This window comes from Uranotaenia lowii, chromosome 3 (genome assembly GCF_029784155.1).
Source record: "Uranotaenia lowii strain MFRU-FL chromosome 3, ASM2978415v1, whole genome shotgun sequence".
NCBI classification, from domain to species: Eukaryota; Metazoa; Arthropoda; class Insecta; order Diptera; family Culicidae; genus Uranotaenia; species Uranotaenia lowii.
Window position 1 is genome coordinate 111,727,624 of NC_073693.1, and position 14,100 is coordinate 111,741,723.

The 14,100-nt window shown below is 35.0% G+C and overlaps 1 protein-coding gene across 7 annotated transcripts in view; it reads left to right on the top strand.

Annotated features, from left to right (window-relative positions):
• LOC129750784 (serine-rich adhesin for platelets) overlaps nucleotides 1-14,100 on the top strand; it is a 251,248-nt gene that overhangs the window by 103,450 nt on the left and 133,698 nt on the right. For all 7 annotated transcript variants that reach the window (XM_055745843.1, XM_055745842.1, XM_055745841.1 and 4 more), the window contains exons 5-6: nucleotides 1,419-1,553; nucleotides 10,947-11,097. In XM_055745843.1, the coding sequence (XP_055601818.1) occupies nucleotides 1,419-1,553; nucleotides 10,947-11,097 (286 nt within the window). The remainder of the gene's footprint in view (nucleotides 1-1,418; nucleotides 1,554-10,946; nucleotides 11,098-14,100) is intronic.

Sequence of the window (14,100 nt, forward strand, 5' to 3'; positions counted from 1 at the left end):
TCAGTATTCAAAGCCGATCATCTCGCGATAGGGTGGACCAAATTTCAAAATTTGAGTTGCATTAGAATCCTTATTCTATACTTCTCAAAATACAATCAAAAAGTTTTGTGCAAAAATTTAAGAATGTACTTTTAATTAATAAAATAGACACTTAAGTTATCGTCCAAAAGTTTGGGATCACCCCTCAGTATGGTGTATTGGCCAAAAACATGCAAATTTATCTCATTCATATCTTTCTCATCTAACATCGTATTGCAGATCTGAAGGGTGCATTTGAAAGCTTAGGAATTGTTGTTTTTTAATTAATTCATTAAAAAATTATATTTTATAGTCAGAACCATAAACAATTTACTTGAAATTAATTGTTTTTTGAAAATTCACACTAATGATTGTGAATTTTTTATGGTTATGGATTTAAAATATAATTTTTTAATGAATTAATTAAAAAACAACAATTCCTAAGCTTTCAAATGCACCCTTCAGATCTGCAATACGATGTTAGATAAGAAAGATATGAATGAGATAAATTTGCATGTTTTTGAAAAAATGATCCCAAACTTTTGGTCGATACACCATACTAGGGGTGATCCCAAACTTTTGGACGATAACTTAAGTGTCTGTTTTATTAATTAAAAGTACATTCTTAAATTTTTGCACAAAATTTTTTGATTGTGTTTTGAGAAGTATAGAATAAGGATTCTAATGCAACTCAAATTTTGAAATTTGGTCCACCCTATCGCGAGATGATCGGCTTTGAATATTGAGTGCGTTTTTTTGAAAATGCTCTAACTTTAGGTTAAGTTTTAGGTGCAAAACTAAAACATTATTTCTGGGCAAAATAACTCCGAAATAGCTATTACTCATTATCTTTCAAATGAGTTCAGAAGATTTGCAATATGTCCTAAGACGGCTGAGATATGAACGATCAAAATTTGCATGTTTTTTAGCGGGTGATCCCAAACTTTTGGCCGGCAGTGTATGTCAAAGATATCTTCTTTATAATTGCTCTAGCTTTACTTGATGTCTCATTCCTTTTTTTTTAATAATTGTTTACATATGTATTATTCCGGTTCAATCTATGTACGTTATTTCAAAGGTTTGGAAAGTAAACGTTAATTTGTTCTTCTTTTTGTATTTGTCCTTTGAAGTTTCACTTTTAGGGGTTCCTTACTCGTAAAAACAATTCTTTTTCAGCCTCTGATGAGAAGCCATAACCGATTTACGACACGGTTTCGGTCGAGTGCGTACGGAATATCCTATTTTTCTATTGGATAAAACCTCATCCTTTTTTCCGCCAGAATTATCACAAGATTCCCATCTACAACTACACCTACACACACAGACAACGTGATGAAATATTAACCTTATCTGTTTTGTTTTTGGCTCTTGTCTCCTTTTTTCTTCTCTCTCATCGACAGGTTTCATAGTGGTGGCATCGTGTGTCATGACCTTCGAGGCGCGAGACTCGGCTGCCAAGGTGGTTCCGGCCCGATTCAAACTAAGCGGAAACGCCCGAACCACGAACCGGAACGCCGCCTCCAGGAGATCAACCAGTAAGTCGATATACCGATCTACTTTTAGGAAGCAAGAAAGAGTTTTTTCCTGCGATTTATACATGCGTTTTAAAAGGGTTATCTTTGAAATTGACTATGTATTTTGGACATACATAAACCTTTTAACTTAAATTTTTATTAGAAGGGATTTCCAATTAATTTTTTTCCTAATTTCCAAACCATCACCCAACTAAAATAAACCTCAGCTTCAGATTTTCTTGAACCGATTGAACTCGAATAAAACCCAACTCTCATCTGTTCTCTATCTTTTTGGTACCGTATCAATCACACGTTGGATGAACTGTTTCATTCAAAGAAACCCAATTTGATTGCTTCCTCTTTATTCCAATAGCTTTAGAACGCATCCGGATTGAACTTTCTAAGCGGCTTGCGATAAGTTTGGCAAGAAGGGGATCGATTCCGTGGTACCTATCTTCCATTTATCTTGAGGCTAAATGCAAGCAATAGCACACTCAGAAAAATACTATTATGTATGCCATAAGATTCTCTTATGAAGTGGCGCCATAAGAAAAATTAATGAAATTCATAAGATTGTCTTATGACGCGAATGAATTCTGAAGATGAACGCCTACTTCAATGAGAGGTTGTTGCTTTTCATAAGAGATTCTTATGGAAACAGTAAATCACTTTCTAATAAGAAAAATTCTCAATATTTCATGCTGAAAACATTCACTTTATTGTTTGCAAATTTGTTTAAAATTAAATCCTTCATGGTCACCATCAGCAGCGCATCAACAGACGGCTCCATCTAAGTTTTTTTTTGCCGCATCTCAATCTCCGACCTTTCGTTTTTTGCCGATCAGCTTGCTGAAAAGTGAACAAATAATGCGTATTTTAGTTTACTAATATATTCAACGTTCACACCAAAAACATCAAATCGAACTTACCATTCCGGAGATAACGATAACATTTAACTTTGAAGGAAAACTATAATAACTATGAACCGGTGATAGCTTCGTACTGTTAGATGATGAAAAAAAAAACTGATGCTATGAATGAATGTGTTCATCATTTTTTCTCAATGCCGTTTCTTCTATTTTTCATAAGAACATTTTATGAAAATTGAAAGAATTTCATAAGACTCTTATGAAAAATTAGTTTGGACGCAAAAAAGTGGTTCATAAGATGTATCTTATGAAATTTATAATAAGATTTCCTCTGAGTGCACCTCTGGCCACATATGGCAACATTCAATACATAAAACAGTACGGAAAGATGTTCCACGAGATTAACAGAAATAAAAGTGTATTTTTAGGAAAATAATTTTTTTCACAATAAATTCGTGATTCATGAAAAAATTAATTTTCAGAAGATGGGACTTGCTGGGAACATAAACAAAAACACTTTCTAACATAAAAAGAAATCTATAAAAACTGCCAACAAAATAAGCGGAATTTAAAAGCTACATACACAGTACTGCCGTTCTAAGCAAGAATGTCCCATGTGACTTTTGGGTCATTTTCACTGTTTTGCTGGAAACGGTCTCTTTTAGTGTTAACTTTCGAATAAAAACACAAACAAGTATACTTTGTTCTGAACTTATACGAAATTTTCATCAAGGTGGTTGTCTCTATGTTGATAGTTCTACGCAAGAATGTCACACTAGAGAAAATTCTATGAAAAATGCTAATTTTATCAAAAAATTGTCTTAAGATGAGTTCAAACTGTTGAATTTAATGTTATTCGCTGAAAAGAACACTAAAATAGAGGGCAGAGGAGAAGCGAGAAGCCTTGAGTGTTTTATTCAGAGAAATTTTCACTAAACACTTTTCGGTAGGCACTACTTACAGGATCCATACTCAACTATACATTTTTATAAACAACAAGGAACGTATTTCTCAAACTACGGTATAGCATGAGTTTTTGGGGAAAAAATAAACTACGCAAGCTTTTAAAATGATAGAAAAATTGTAGCCGTGTGCCAGTTTTTCGGCATGCGTTCTGATTCTACGCAAAAGTGTCACACGGAGCTTTTTTGGCTCTTATTTGCTGTTTTATTTGTAGGAAATGTAATTTTTTTTTTGGCAGAAAACATTGTAGAAAGATTAACTTGAACTATTCACTACGAAAAATCTGTCGGTGAATTTTTAGTTTGAGAGAAAAATTGGAAATATAGCTGATATTTCAATCGCGTTTTTCTCGTTTGCACGTTTTTCACATGGGACAATCTTGCTTAGAACGGCAGAGTAGGGAAGATAAGGGCATAACGAGCACCAATGGCATAATAATAATAAGCATTACTCTTTTCTACAAAAGTACGTATTTTCTTAAACAAATTTTCATGAGGATTTGTTTCGTACTTTCTATAGCATAAATTTTTCACAAAACAGGAATCTCCTTATCGTCTTTACAGAGATATTTAAATAAAAACAGCTAGGTTCTCAAGTAACAAAAATATTGTAATTTTTGAGCATCACGAAATAAGCTCTTATGATCTTAAAATAACCTTGATCTATAATGTACGCACTGCAACATGATGTACACATTGTTTCTCAATTTTTACCATCATAAAATTTTTGATTTTTCACTTTCATCAATTTCAAAACACGTTTTAATTTAAATTTGTTGACTCGAGGCATATAGAGCACCGCTGATCGAGGTACGATGAGCATTTTCTGCCGTAGAATCTAGCAGCGAATTAAAATTGATTTATAGAGCCACAACTTGACTATTGGTAAGGTGTCAGAGAGGTAATCAAAAGACTACAGTTCGATTTCTGTTCGAGGTGGTTTTTTTACATTTACAATTCATGATCGATATTTTTTATTGTAACATTAAGCGGCTAGTAGCATCATCCGCCAAACAAAGCACCAGAAACATAATGTATGAGCGGGTGTGAATTGTTTGCATTCTACAAACAGACCTAGATTAATTTGTTATTGCTTTGTTTGATGAATCTACGACTCACCTGACTTCATTGAGTTGAATTCGTTGCTAGATTTCCCGGCAGAAAACGCTCGTCGTGCCCTGATTAATGGTGCTCATACTGCCCCAAGGGGGGAGGGGGGTTCTCATCATGCCCCTACAGTGGTTGGTTTTCAGCTTTTGAAATTTAAAAAAAAAATGCTTTTTTAACGTTTTCATCTAGTTTTCAAGTTTCAGCCCGTTAGGAAATAGGCTTTTCAAGTGTCTGAACACGAAACAATAATGTTACCTCCATATTATAGCTATTTTCTGTGGTTAAATAAGCGTTTTCCTGAAAGTGGCCATTATGCCCTTATATCCCCTACTTTATGGTGAAATATCGATAAAAGTTTTTTTTTTCATAATTTAAATCGTAATTTGGCCTCAAAATAATTTTCACATTTTCATAAGTTTTTTGTTTAGGAATAGAAAATGTTGATGAAAACGATAAATCATTATTCAAATTGTTTGATTGTGATAACAGTTCAAAATGGTGGCCAAACAACTACAAACAACACTCATTTAAAATCGTCCCAAAATAAACATCTTTACAAGAAACATTGTTTTTGTGTGTGAGAGGAAAATGGAACTTAGAACAAAAAAAAAAAGAAATTGTAAATCAAGATAATTTCAAAGTAAAATCATAAAAAGGCAACTAAATAAAATCCTTCATATTTAAGTTTTTTTTAACCTTCTAAATCATTTTCAGCGGAATAAGATAAACACCAAGGGAAAAAAGAAATGAAAAAGTTTGTTACTTTTTCATTATTAAACATATCCGTTGTGATTTTGTAACTTAAAGAAACAAAATCAGAAGAAGACTTTCATAAACAAATAATTATGTTGTAAAGAAAGATATAAAAGTTAGACTGTCAGTGCACAGTGGTCCAGATATGAAATTAAGCGGAAACAATTAGTAGCGTCTTCCCTTTGATGCATTTGTTGATGTCTTAGACAAATTGTTACAACATCTAAAGACGGTTATTTTGACTGGAACAATTTTAGGGTGGTTCATAATGTTTCTGAGATCCGAAAACTATTTCCTAACTGTGATAAAATAGAGGCCTATTTTATTCTACAATATTGTAGAACATAATAATTATTTAAACTTTGTCGAAAACACAACACATCTATCCCTTGAACTAAAAGTTTTATGACAGCTTGTTTTCATGAAGTTAGGGTGGTCCTATGAAAATCAATATTATCTTGATATCCTTTTCATGGTGATATTTTATCAAAAACATTTATTCAGCAACATTTTAGATAACTATAACGCGCATCTTTTGTTGAAAACGGATTTCTAAAATTTGTTTTTGTTTAGAAGTTATGAGGCAATATGTATTGAAAATGATTCTAGTAGAGCTACAATAACTCCAAATGAAGTAAGTCGTAAGTTTTATCGTTGATTGCATTTGAAAGTTCATTTTACAATCTTCACAACATCAAATGAAAAGAACTGTAGATATGTTTTCTGATTAATGCGTTTAATCGTTGTATAAATTTTTCAGGGCTTGTGATAAAGGTCAGTAGGCAAGTCAGTTGCTTCTTGAGCCGATGTCCGTGAGGTCGAGCCCAAGAGTATCGATCACAGTTGTACCGGATAGTGTTTCAATGACTGTCTGCCACCTGCATCGATGATATAAGTCACGAATGACATAAAGATGTTGAAACGACTATAATCGAAACAAAACAGTTGTATGAATTTTACTAGAAATCGTCATAATCTCTATACAAACAGGGAGAATTTGTACATTTGTTCTTAAAGAATGCAAAAACTACTAGACGGATCGATGTGAAATTCGGCATGGAGTAGTTTTTTGAGTAAAGAATGATATCTGTGGAGTTTAGAGTTCGTCGCACTCTAGGGAGGGAGGGCTCCCATTCGTAAATATGTTCTGATAATTTTTAGCACACAAAGACCCCTTTCTCCAAAGAAAAAGGGGGTCCCCATCAAACATGCAGAAAACACGAGAAAAACCTTATCAGGAAACACGTAGGGGATATTTTTTTCGAATAATTTATCAATTTAAACAAAAAAAAAAATGTGAAGCTCTTCCCTATTTCATAAAGTGGGAGGTATCATTTTATGTTATAAATAATCACACAATGTTTGTTTGTTATTCGATTTAAATCACTCAGTTTGTTTCCTGATAAGGATTAACTTGTGCTTTTTTATATCCTCCTTTTCTTTGACGGGAGGGGCCTTTATGTACTAAAAATTATCTAAACATGTAAATGTAGACATTTTAACAACATTTGATGAGATTCACTATAGTCAATAGATTGAATTTAACCGCTTTTTATCGTATTTTACGAATATTTTGTATGGGAGCCCCCGCTCCCTTGAGTGCGACCGACTCAAAACTCCACGTATATCATTCTTTACTCAAAAAACTACTCCATGCCGAATTTCACATCAATCGGTCCAGTAGTTTCTGAATTCATTAAGAACAAATGTTCAAAATTTATTAATAACAAATGTACAAATTTTGACGATTTTTAGTTAAAATCATACAACGATTAAACGCATTAAACAGAAAACATATCTACAGTTTTTTGATATTGTGAAGATTGTAACATGAACTTTCAAATGCAATCAACGATGAAATTTTCGACTTGCTCCATTTGGAGTTATTGAAGCTCTAAAAGAGTCATTTTTTCAACACATATTGCCATACAGCATCAAAACAAACAGAAATTTTAGTAATCCGTTTTCAGCAAAAGTTGCGCATTATAATTATCTAAAATGTTGCTGAATAAATGGTTTTGATAAAATATCACCATGAAAAGGATATCAAGATAAAACTTCATGGAAACAAGTTGTCATAAAACTTTCAGTTCAAGAGATAGATGTTCAGTTCAAGAGATAGATGTGTGGAGAAAAATTTGAAAAATTGAAAAAATTTGTAGATTACATGGTTTTATACATTCAAAAATGTGTTCATAGTTTTCGGAAATATTCTTGTCTATGTAATAAAAAAAATACTGCGCGAAGGCAGTACATGTATGCCGTCAGCAGAAAAAAAAATAAATTAAAAATCTCAGTCTAATGACCATAATGATTAGTATATTTGACTTTTTAAATTTGTTATTCCTTTGAAATCCATCAGAAAACGTAGAATTTTGAAGCTAAAAAAATCGACGCAAGAGAGGATAAGAAGAGCAAATTATTTAATTGTTTTTAAGTAACCTCTACACTTCATTATGTATCGCAAATGTATAATAAATAAATGGTCAGCAATTTGTGATCAAAATATTGAAGCCTCGATAACAAAAAAAAAATTAAATATTTAATGACTGACTATTCAAGAAGCATATAAACTGAAACATCATAGTAACAGTTCATATTTAAATTTTTGGTTTTGGCCAGAATTTTGAGTTAAATGTGCGATGGTTAATTTGACAGTGTCAATGCAGTTTTCCAAACTTCAAATGTTTATTTTTCTTGTAATATACAAGTAAATGCATGAATGTTTATTTTACTTGTGCAGAATATTTCTTTTACATGTAATTTACATTATGCAATGAAAGTTTAAAAAAATTATTATCTTGAAACTATAAATACTAAAGAGATTTGTCACTTCATTTAAACAATTTAGATAGATCTTACGAAAGGAAGAGAATTTCCTACGGATTAAAATTTAAATAGCTCAAGCTTAATATTGTCAGATTTTTTCCCATACGCATCCGGGTCAACAAATTCGGTCAGATGTATCTAAAACCTGTCAGTATCTGGGCATTTGATTTCAATACTTTGTATCCAAAATTCGAGCTATATCTGGGTAAATTTGGTAATAAAAACAGGAATTTTCAAACAACACTCAAGAAGTTAAACATTTGAAACATTTATTCTTCAACGAAACAAATCAGCAGATAAAGAAACGTATTTTAGGCTCCCGAAAAACCGTTTATGATGATTTTGAAAATATTTCCTCAAAAATTTCGATTTTGGACTAAAACATTGAAAAAGTTATAATTTGTTGTATAATTTGAGTTGTTTTTTAGTTTCTAGAAAGTGAATAAAGCTGTACAAAATCTGGGTGTTCAAATGAAACTTGGGCAACTAGACTGGGCCGGACCCATGTTGTTTCTAATATCCGGAAAAGTACGGTTGAAACCAGTCAATCTGTCAAGCTTACTCTAGCAGTCTAGCCAATAACTCGCTAACTTAGAGCTTCTACTATTAATCTTGAAAGTCCTTAGTGTAAACAGCAGTGCATCGGTTGTGTCTTTCAAACTTGAGAATAACACAAACAAACAACCAGCTTCGAAAAGTTATACCACATGCTGTGCAAACTGCCACACATAAAAGTTAAGACTAAACTCCCCAAAGTCTTTTCGCATTGAGTCAAGTTTTGCTACCGTTGCAATCTTACCAACTTTAATCGCTTGCCTTTCCAAAGTTAGTTTGATTGTACCAAAACCAACGGCAGAAGGTTTCTCGCTGAAACTAACTGATTATATCAGACCATTTCCAGCATTGTTCCACTGAAAAGGATTACACCCTCCCAAAATATGTACCACAACCATCACATGGACGGTGTGCAGATAATTGCATTGCTGTAAGCTCCATTAATATAAATGCTCCGATGATGGGTTCATTGAAAGTAATTGCCTTTGGCTGTTAAAACTGTTACGAGCATCCATTACCATCACATGGCAGCGGAGTGGAAGCTGAGCTGAGTGACACGTTACATGGGATTGTAATCTGCTCCGTTCCGCTCGAAAAAATGAAGCTGTAAAATGAGGTTTACTGTCATCAAAACGTTTTGCAAACATTCGGGGACGACATCATTATCGCGTCGAAAATAATGCAACCACATGAACAGCGTGGTTAATCTCTCATGTCAAGAAGGTACAAATGGGGTCATAAAAATGTATGAGGTGCAACGTTTTTTTTTGGAATCATTTTTTTGAAACCTTGCAAATTTATGATCCGTTCTGAAAAAATCATTTTCAACTTGTTGCATAAATTACTAAGTTTTAAGAGACAGCTTAAAACGGTAGCAGTATAACAAAACTACAGATCTTCCGCTTGTTGTAGTTTTGAATTTATAAAGAAGAATGGGAAATTTGGTTTTCGGATGTACACGGATGAGAAAAAACATTTTTGCCACTCTTATCTTCGAAATAATAAACAACTTCAATACAGAACATCACTCTCTCACGGTAAATTTTCTCGACCCAATAGTAACTTTCTATTGGCTCGTCAATCTGGATCTTTCGAACAGTATTTTGTTCATCCGTGTACATCCGAAAACCAAATTGCCCATTCTGGACTTCACAGTCAGTTTTGTACTGATTTTATACTAACAACAACTTCATTGTTTCATAACTTTTTTTCTCCCATGTTAGATTGCCCCATAGTAAGTAATTGATTCTTGTCTCGTTAACATCCGAAAATCAAATCTCCTTTATGACGATTTTTTCTTTTACATACTCAAATATCAAATGTTACAATCGCAATCAACTTGCTGAAATAATTGGTGGTGATTGAATCGAGAACCAATCGAGGATAACTTATCACGACTTCAGGATAAGCGAGAGACCCTAGAGCACGTTCTGCTACTTTATTTCCATTACAATTTATGAGATTTTGGCCGGAGGATGAGAGCACACTTTACGATACACTAGCTTGTTCTCCAATGCTTTTTGTACGTGTGCCACAAACAAACCAAACAACAAAAAATAACGACTGATAATTCACGACTTCACTTGGAAAATTGATTTTCCGGCACATCGACCTTGCCTTCTACCCCCATCCCAAAGTCCCAATTATGCACGATTCAGTGATTTTTGGCTCTCGGTTGAACGCATTTTCACACGTAGTTGAAACTTACTATCGCTTTTCACAGATACTTTCACACAGATCTGGAGCTAGTTTCGAAAAGGTCTTATTAGGCATAGTTTATAATGTGAATTTAAAGAATTAATAGTTACTGTTTTAGTTGTTTAAATTGAATTCTGAATAACACACAAATTTGGAGGAAATGAATCTCGTAGCTATTCCCATAACTAGCATTTCAACAATTGCCCATACAACCTTTTCAAAACTAACTCTAGCAATGTACATAATTCCTTTTTGAAAGGGGTATGGGTTTGTGTGTGCGTGTTTTCATGATTCCTTTTCGATCGGGGGAAAACTCAAACGAGCATGAAGCAGCAGCGATAATGTGGAGTCGTTATCACATGCTACTTAATATTCATATGATGGCCGAAGGTGTGTCGAACGCATGATCACGACCAGGAATAATCGAAACCATAAAATTGTTTTCGAATGAAGGATTACCACTGTATGAGAAGATTTCAGATAATTTTACCTAAAAAAATAATCTTTCGTGTTTTTAGTAATTTTATTACAGATGTTCTTCAAAATGGATCACGTTCATAACACTCCTAATTCATAAAATTTGTTATTCCATAATCAGAAGCTTTCATCAAACATTTTTTTCTCATTCCCCTCTTCAGGTGTCTCAAACGGTCCAGCATCACTTGGATCTCAAAATGCCCGCTGGGAGCAACATCTGGGGGTGTTCCGGACATCGCCGGCAGTGGAACAGGTGATGCCAGACCGCAAGGCTCTCACTGCTGCTTTGGTGCACTTTTCTCGCGCCCTGGGGTAAGTTTATTTATGATGCCTTCCTTAGCAATGTGTTAAGGTGATACCAAAAGGATGATAGATAGAGACAGGCCAAGGAGGTGTGATAGTGATTAATGGTTTGTGGCTCCCGCGTGAATGCGCTTCGGGGATGAAAAATGATAATCGATTCGATGTCTTAAGGCGTATTATATCCTTTAAAAAAAGGTGGATGTGAGATAGGAACGTAATAAGATGACTCTCGTTCTTTTAAAAGGCCTACATTTGAATAATTAATTATTTTTCTTAAAAGACCGGCACAAAACAGGTTTCTCTTTTGAACGGTCATCGGAATGGGGTTTAGAGAGACGATAGTTTGTGAGATACTTACTAAAATACATCAAACATGTTCACAAAAGATTTACCAAATTTGATCAACGCTCCATAAGGATTGAGGCTGCAAAAAATCAAAAACTATCTTCATCGGAATGATTGATTTACTACTACTAGTTAAAGTTTTATAATTAACTGAGGTATTCAAAATTTTTCAGATCATTACAATAAATAATTTAGTACCGTAAACTGGGGGAACTTTGATCACTTTTTCCATTCATTTTTGAATATTTTGGAAGGGGTTGCTTTTTCGTAATACCTAAAAGCTTTAAAACCCTTACTGATGTGAGGAGTATCAAACATGCTCATTGATTGCAGTAAATTCATACGACATTTGTGGTCATAATTAAATGTTTGTTACAAACCCAGTTTTCGAGTTTCGGGGTATCTTTGATCACATTGGTTTAAACGTATCTCAACATCTTCAAATTTATTGTTTTGATGCCATTTAGCACAAAAGGCTCAAAATATCGATAACAGTATTTTTTGTTTGGACTCGATTGAATTTTTCAACGTTTTTCAAAAACAAATATACTCAAAAGATGGAAAATGTTGCTGCATACATTTAGGGGCAAAAATTATAAACATTTCTTTATATTTTTTGGCCTCAAAAACAAATGAAATTTTATCTTCATGCAATTCCCTGAGTCCTCGCACTGTTCCCATGTTCTTTTTTTCTTCAAACTTAATCATTTGATATGGTTTTTAGCCATTTTTTCTATACGAGCTTTTTCATGGAAAATGACCGATTATTTTCAATATCCAAAAATTATCATCAAATGACCAAAAAATAACACTTAAACTAAACTCAAACTAAGAAAAAAAGTTGAACTTTCACATTAAACAACCCATTTGCTCCTAAATGCTTAAATTTGATCAGGAGAGATGTTTGTTTGTGAGCCTTCAAAAACCAAGATATTTTAAGATTTTAAAATTACATTTGAAGTAATATAAAAAATCTACTAATAAAAACCAAATTTAGCTTATTTGTAACTTAATTTATAGGCTTTCAAACGTAGTAAACAGTTTTCAGATATTTTAACTTTAAACTTAGTTAATGATGATTATCTGCAAAAATTTCATGTTGATCAAAGTTACCCCGCTGATCAAAGTTCCCCCAGTTTACGGTACTTCACAGGCATCAAATTAAGGAAATTTTGAATTTTTTTTTCGTATATGGAGTGCGTTGGATAGGGGGGAGTCTCCTCTGCTCTGTTTTTTTTTCTTGACATTGAACTAACTCAATACTTGCTGTTAGTAAGTGTACCAGTTGCCAGCGCAGCAAAGTCAATAAGTGAGCCTACAGTCAGAGGACCAGCCAACAAAGTATCATAGCAGAAGTCGAAAGGATCAGCTGGAGCAAAACACTGAAGCGATTGGGTGGAGCTAAAAGGCGAGAAGGTTACTCTCGTGCATTGGCTCAAAGAATCGTCAATGTAGAGTTCATTAGATACTTCAGGTCAGCCAGAAGGTGCCCCTAGATTTCGAGGCTGGTAAGTCGGGTTCCGTGAGGGTTACTCTCGATGCCGTCACAAGTCACGCTGCGCTGAACAGCGTCAGTTTGTTCCCGACGACGGCCGGAAAAGCGACTCCCGAGATCTGCAATTATGATGAGTCAGCGTCGGGAACTTCAGAGCTAGCCCGGATTGAGGGTCTGAAGATGCTGCTTGTTGAGAGAGTTACTCTCGGGGTGCTTATTTTTTTGTACAAGTTGTTCACCCAGGTGGTAAAACCTTTTTACGGATTGCATTCCAAGGCACGGTAAGTCACCGTGTCTCTCCAGTTTGCTAATCTGGGTCCATGGGTGCAATTGGTGACTTAAGATACTATGCAATGAAGGCTATACCCGGGATGGGAGACCATACTCGCACAAAGCGCTTCATGGCAATACTCGTTTTTTCGCTATTCACCAGCAAAGCTCTACCCTTCTAATGTCGCGATTCGCGACTCACACACCGGTCAACCAGTCGTTCGCCACTCCTCGTGACTCGAGGCTCACATTCGATCTCTTGTAATTTGTCATAATTTGAGTAGTTGACGAAACGCGTCTCCTCGTGACTTGAAGCACTTTTACACTCCGCCTCTTGGCCCGATTTGAAACGAAACCTCTCGCCTCTCCTCTTGTCTCGAAAGCTCTCTTTCTCCCCGTCTCTTGACCAAATGCGAGACGAGAACAGCTAGCCTCTCCTTGTGTCTGGAGATCCGCACCTTTTCCACTAAACGTGTTCTCCGTCACAACTATTTGATACTCAATCTCTCCTCATAAGACTGGAGGTCTGGGCGCCACTTGATTCTGGCAGAAGGCCCTCTTCTCTGCAAATCGTGTGCCGACCAAGTCCGCACATCTGCGCCTCATCGACTTACTCAGTTTTAAGTCTAAACTCCAGCATGTATACCCTGCCTCTTGTTACGCTTCAAGACTAAGGACTTCTCCTGTGACGACTTGAGGTCCGGACTTTACTCGTTACTGAAGGCTGGATTGGTTACCACGACACGACTATCGTGCGCTCCACTTCTGTTTAAGACCACTGTTGGAGACCAATGTCCTCTCTTCTAACGACTTGAGGTTTTGGCTCCGCTTGGATTGGCTCAAGGCACTCTCCTCTTTACCCGTACGTGTGCTGATTGAGAGCAGCTTATCCTGGACACGCG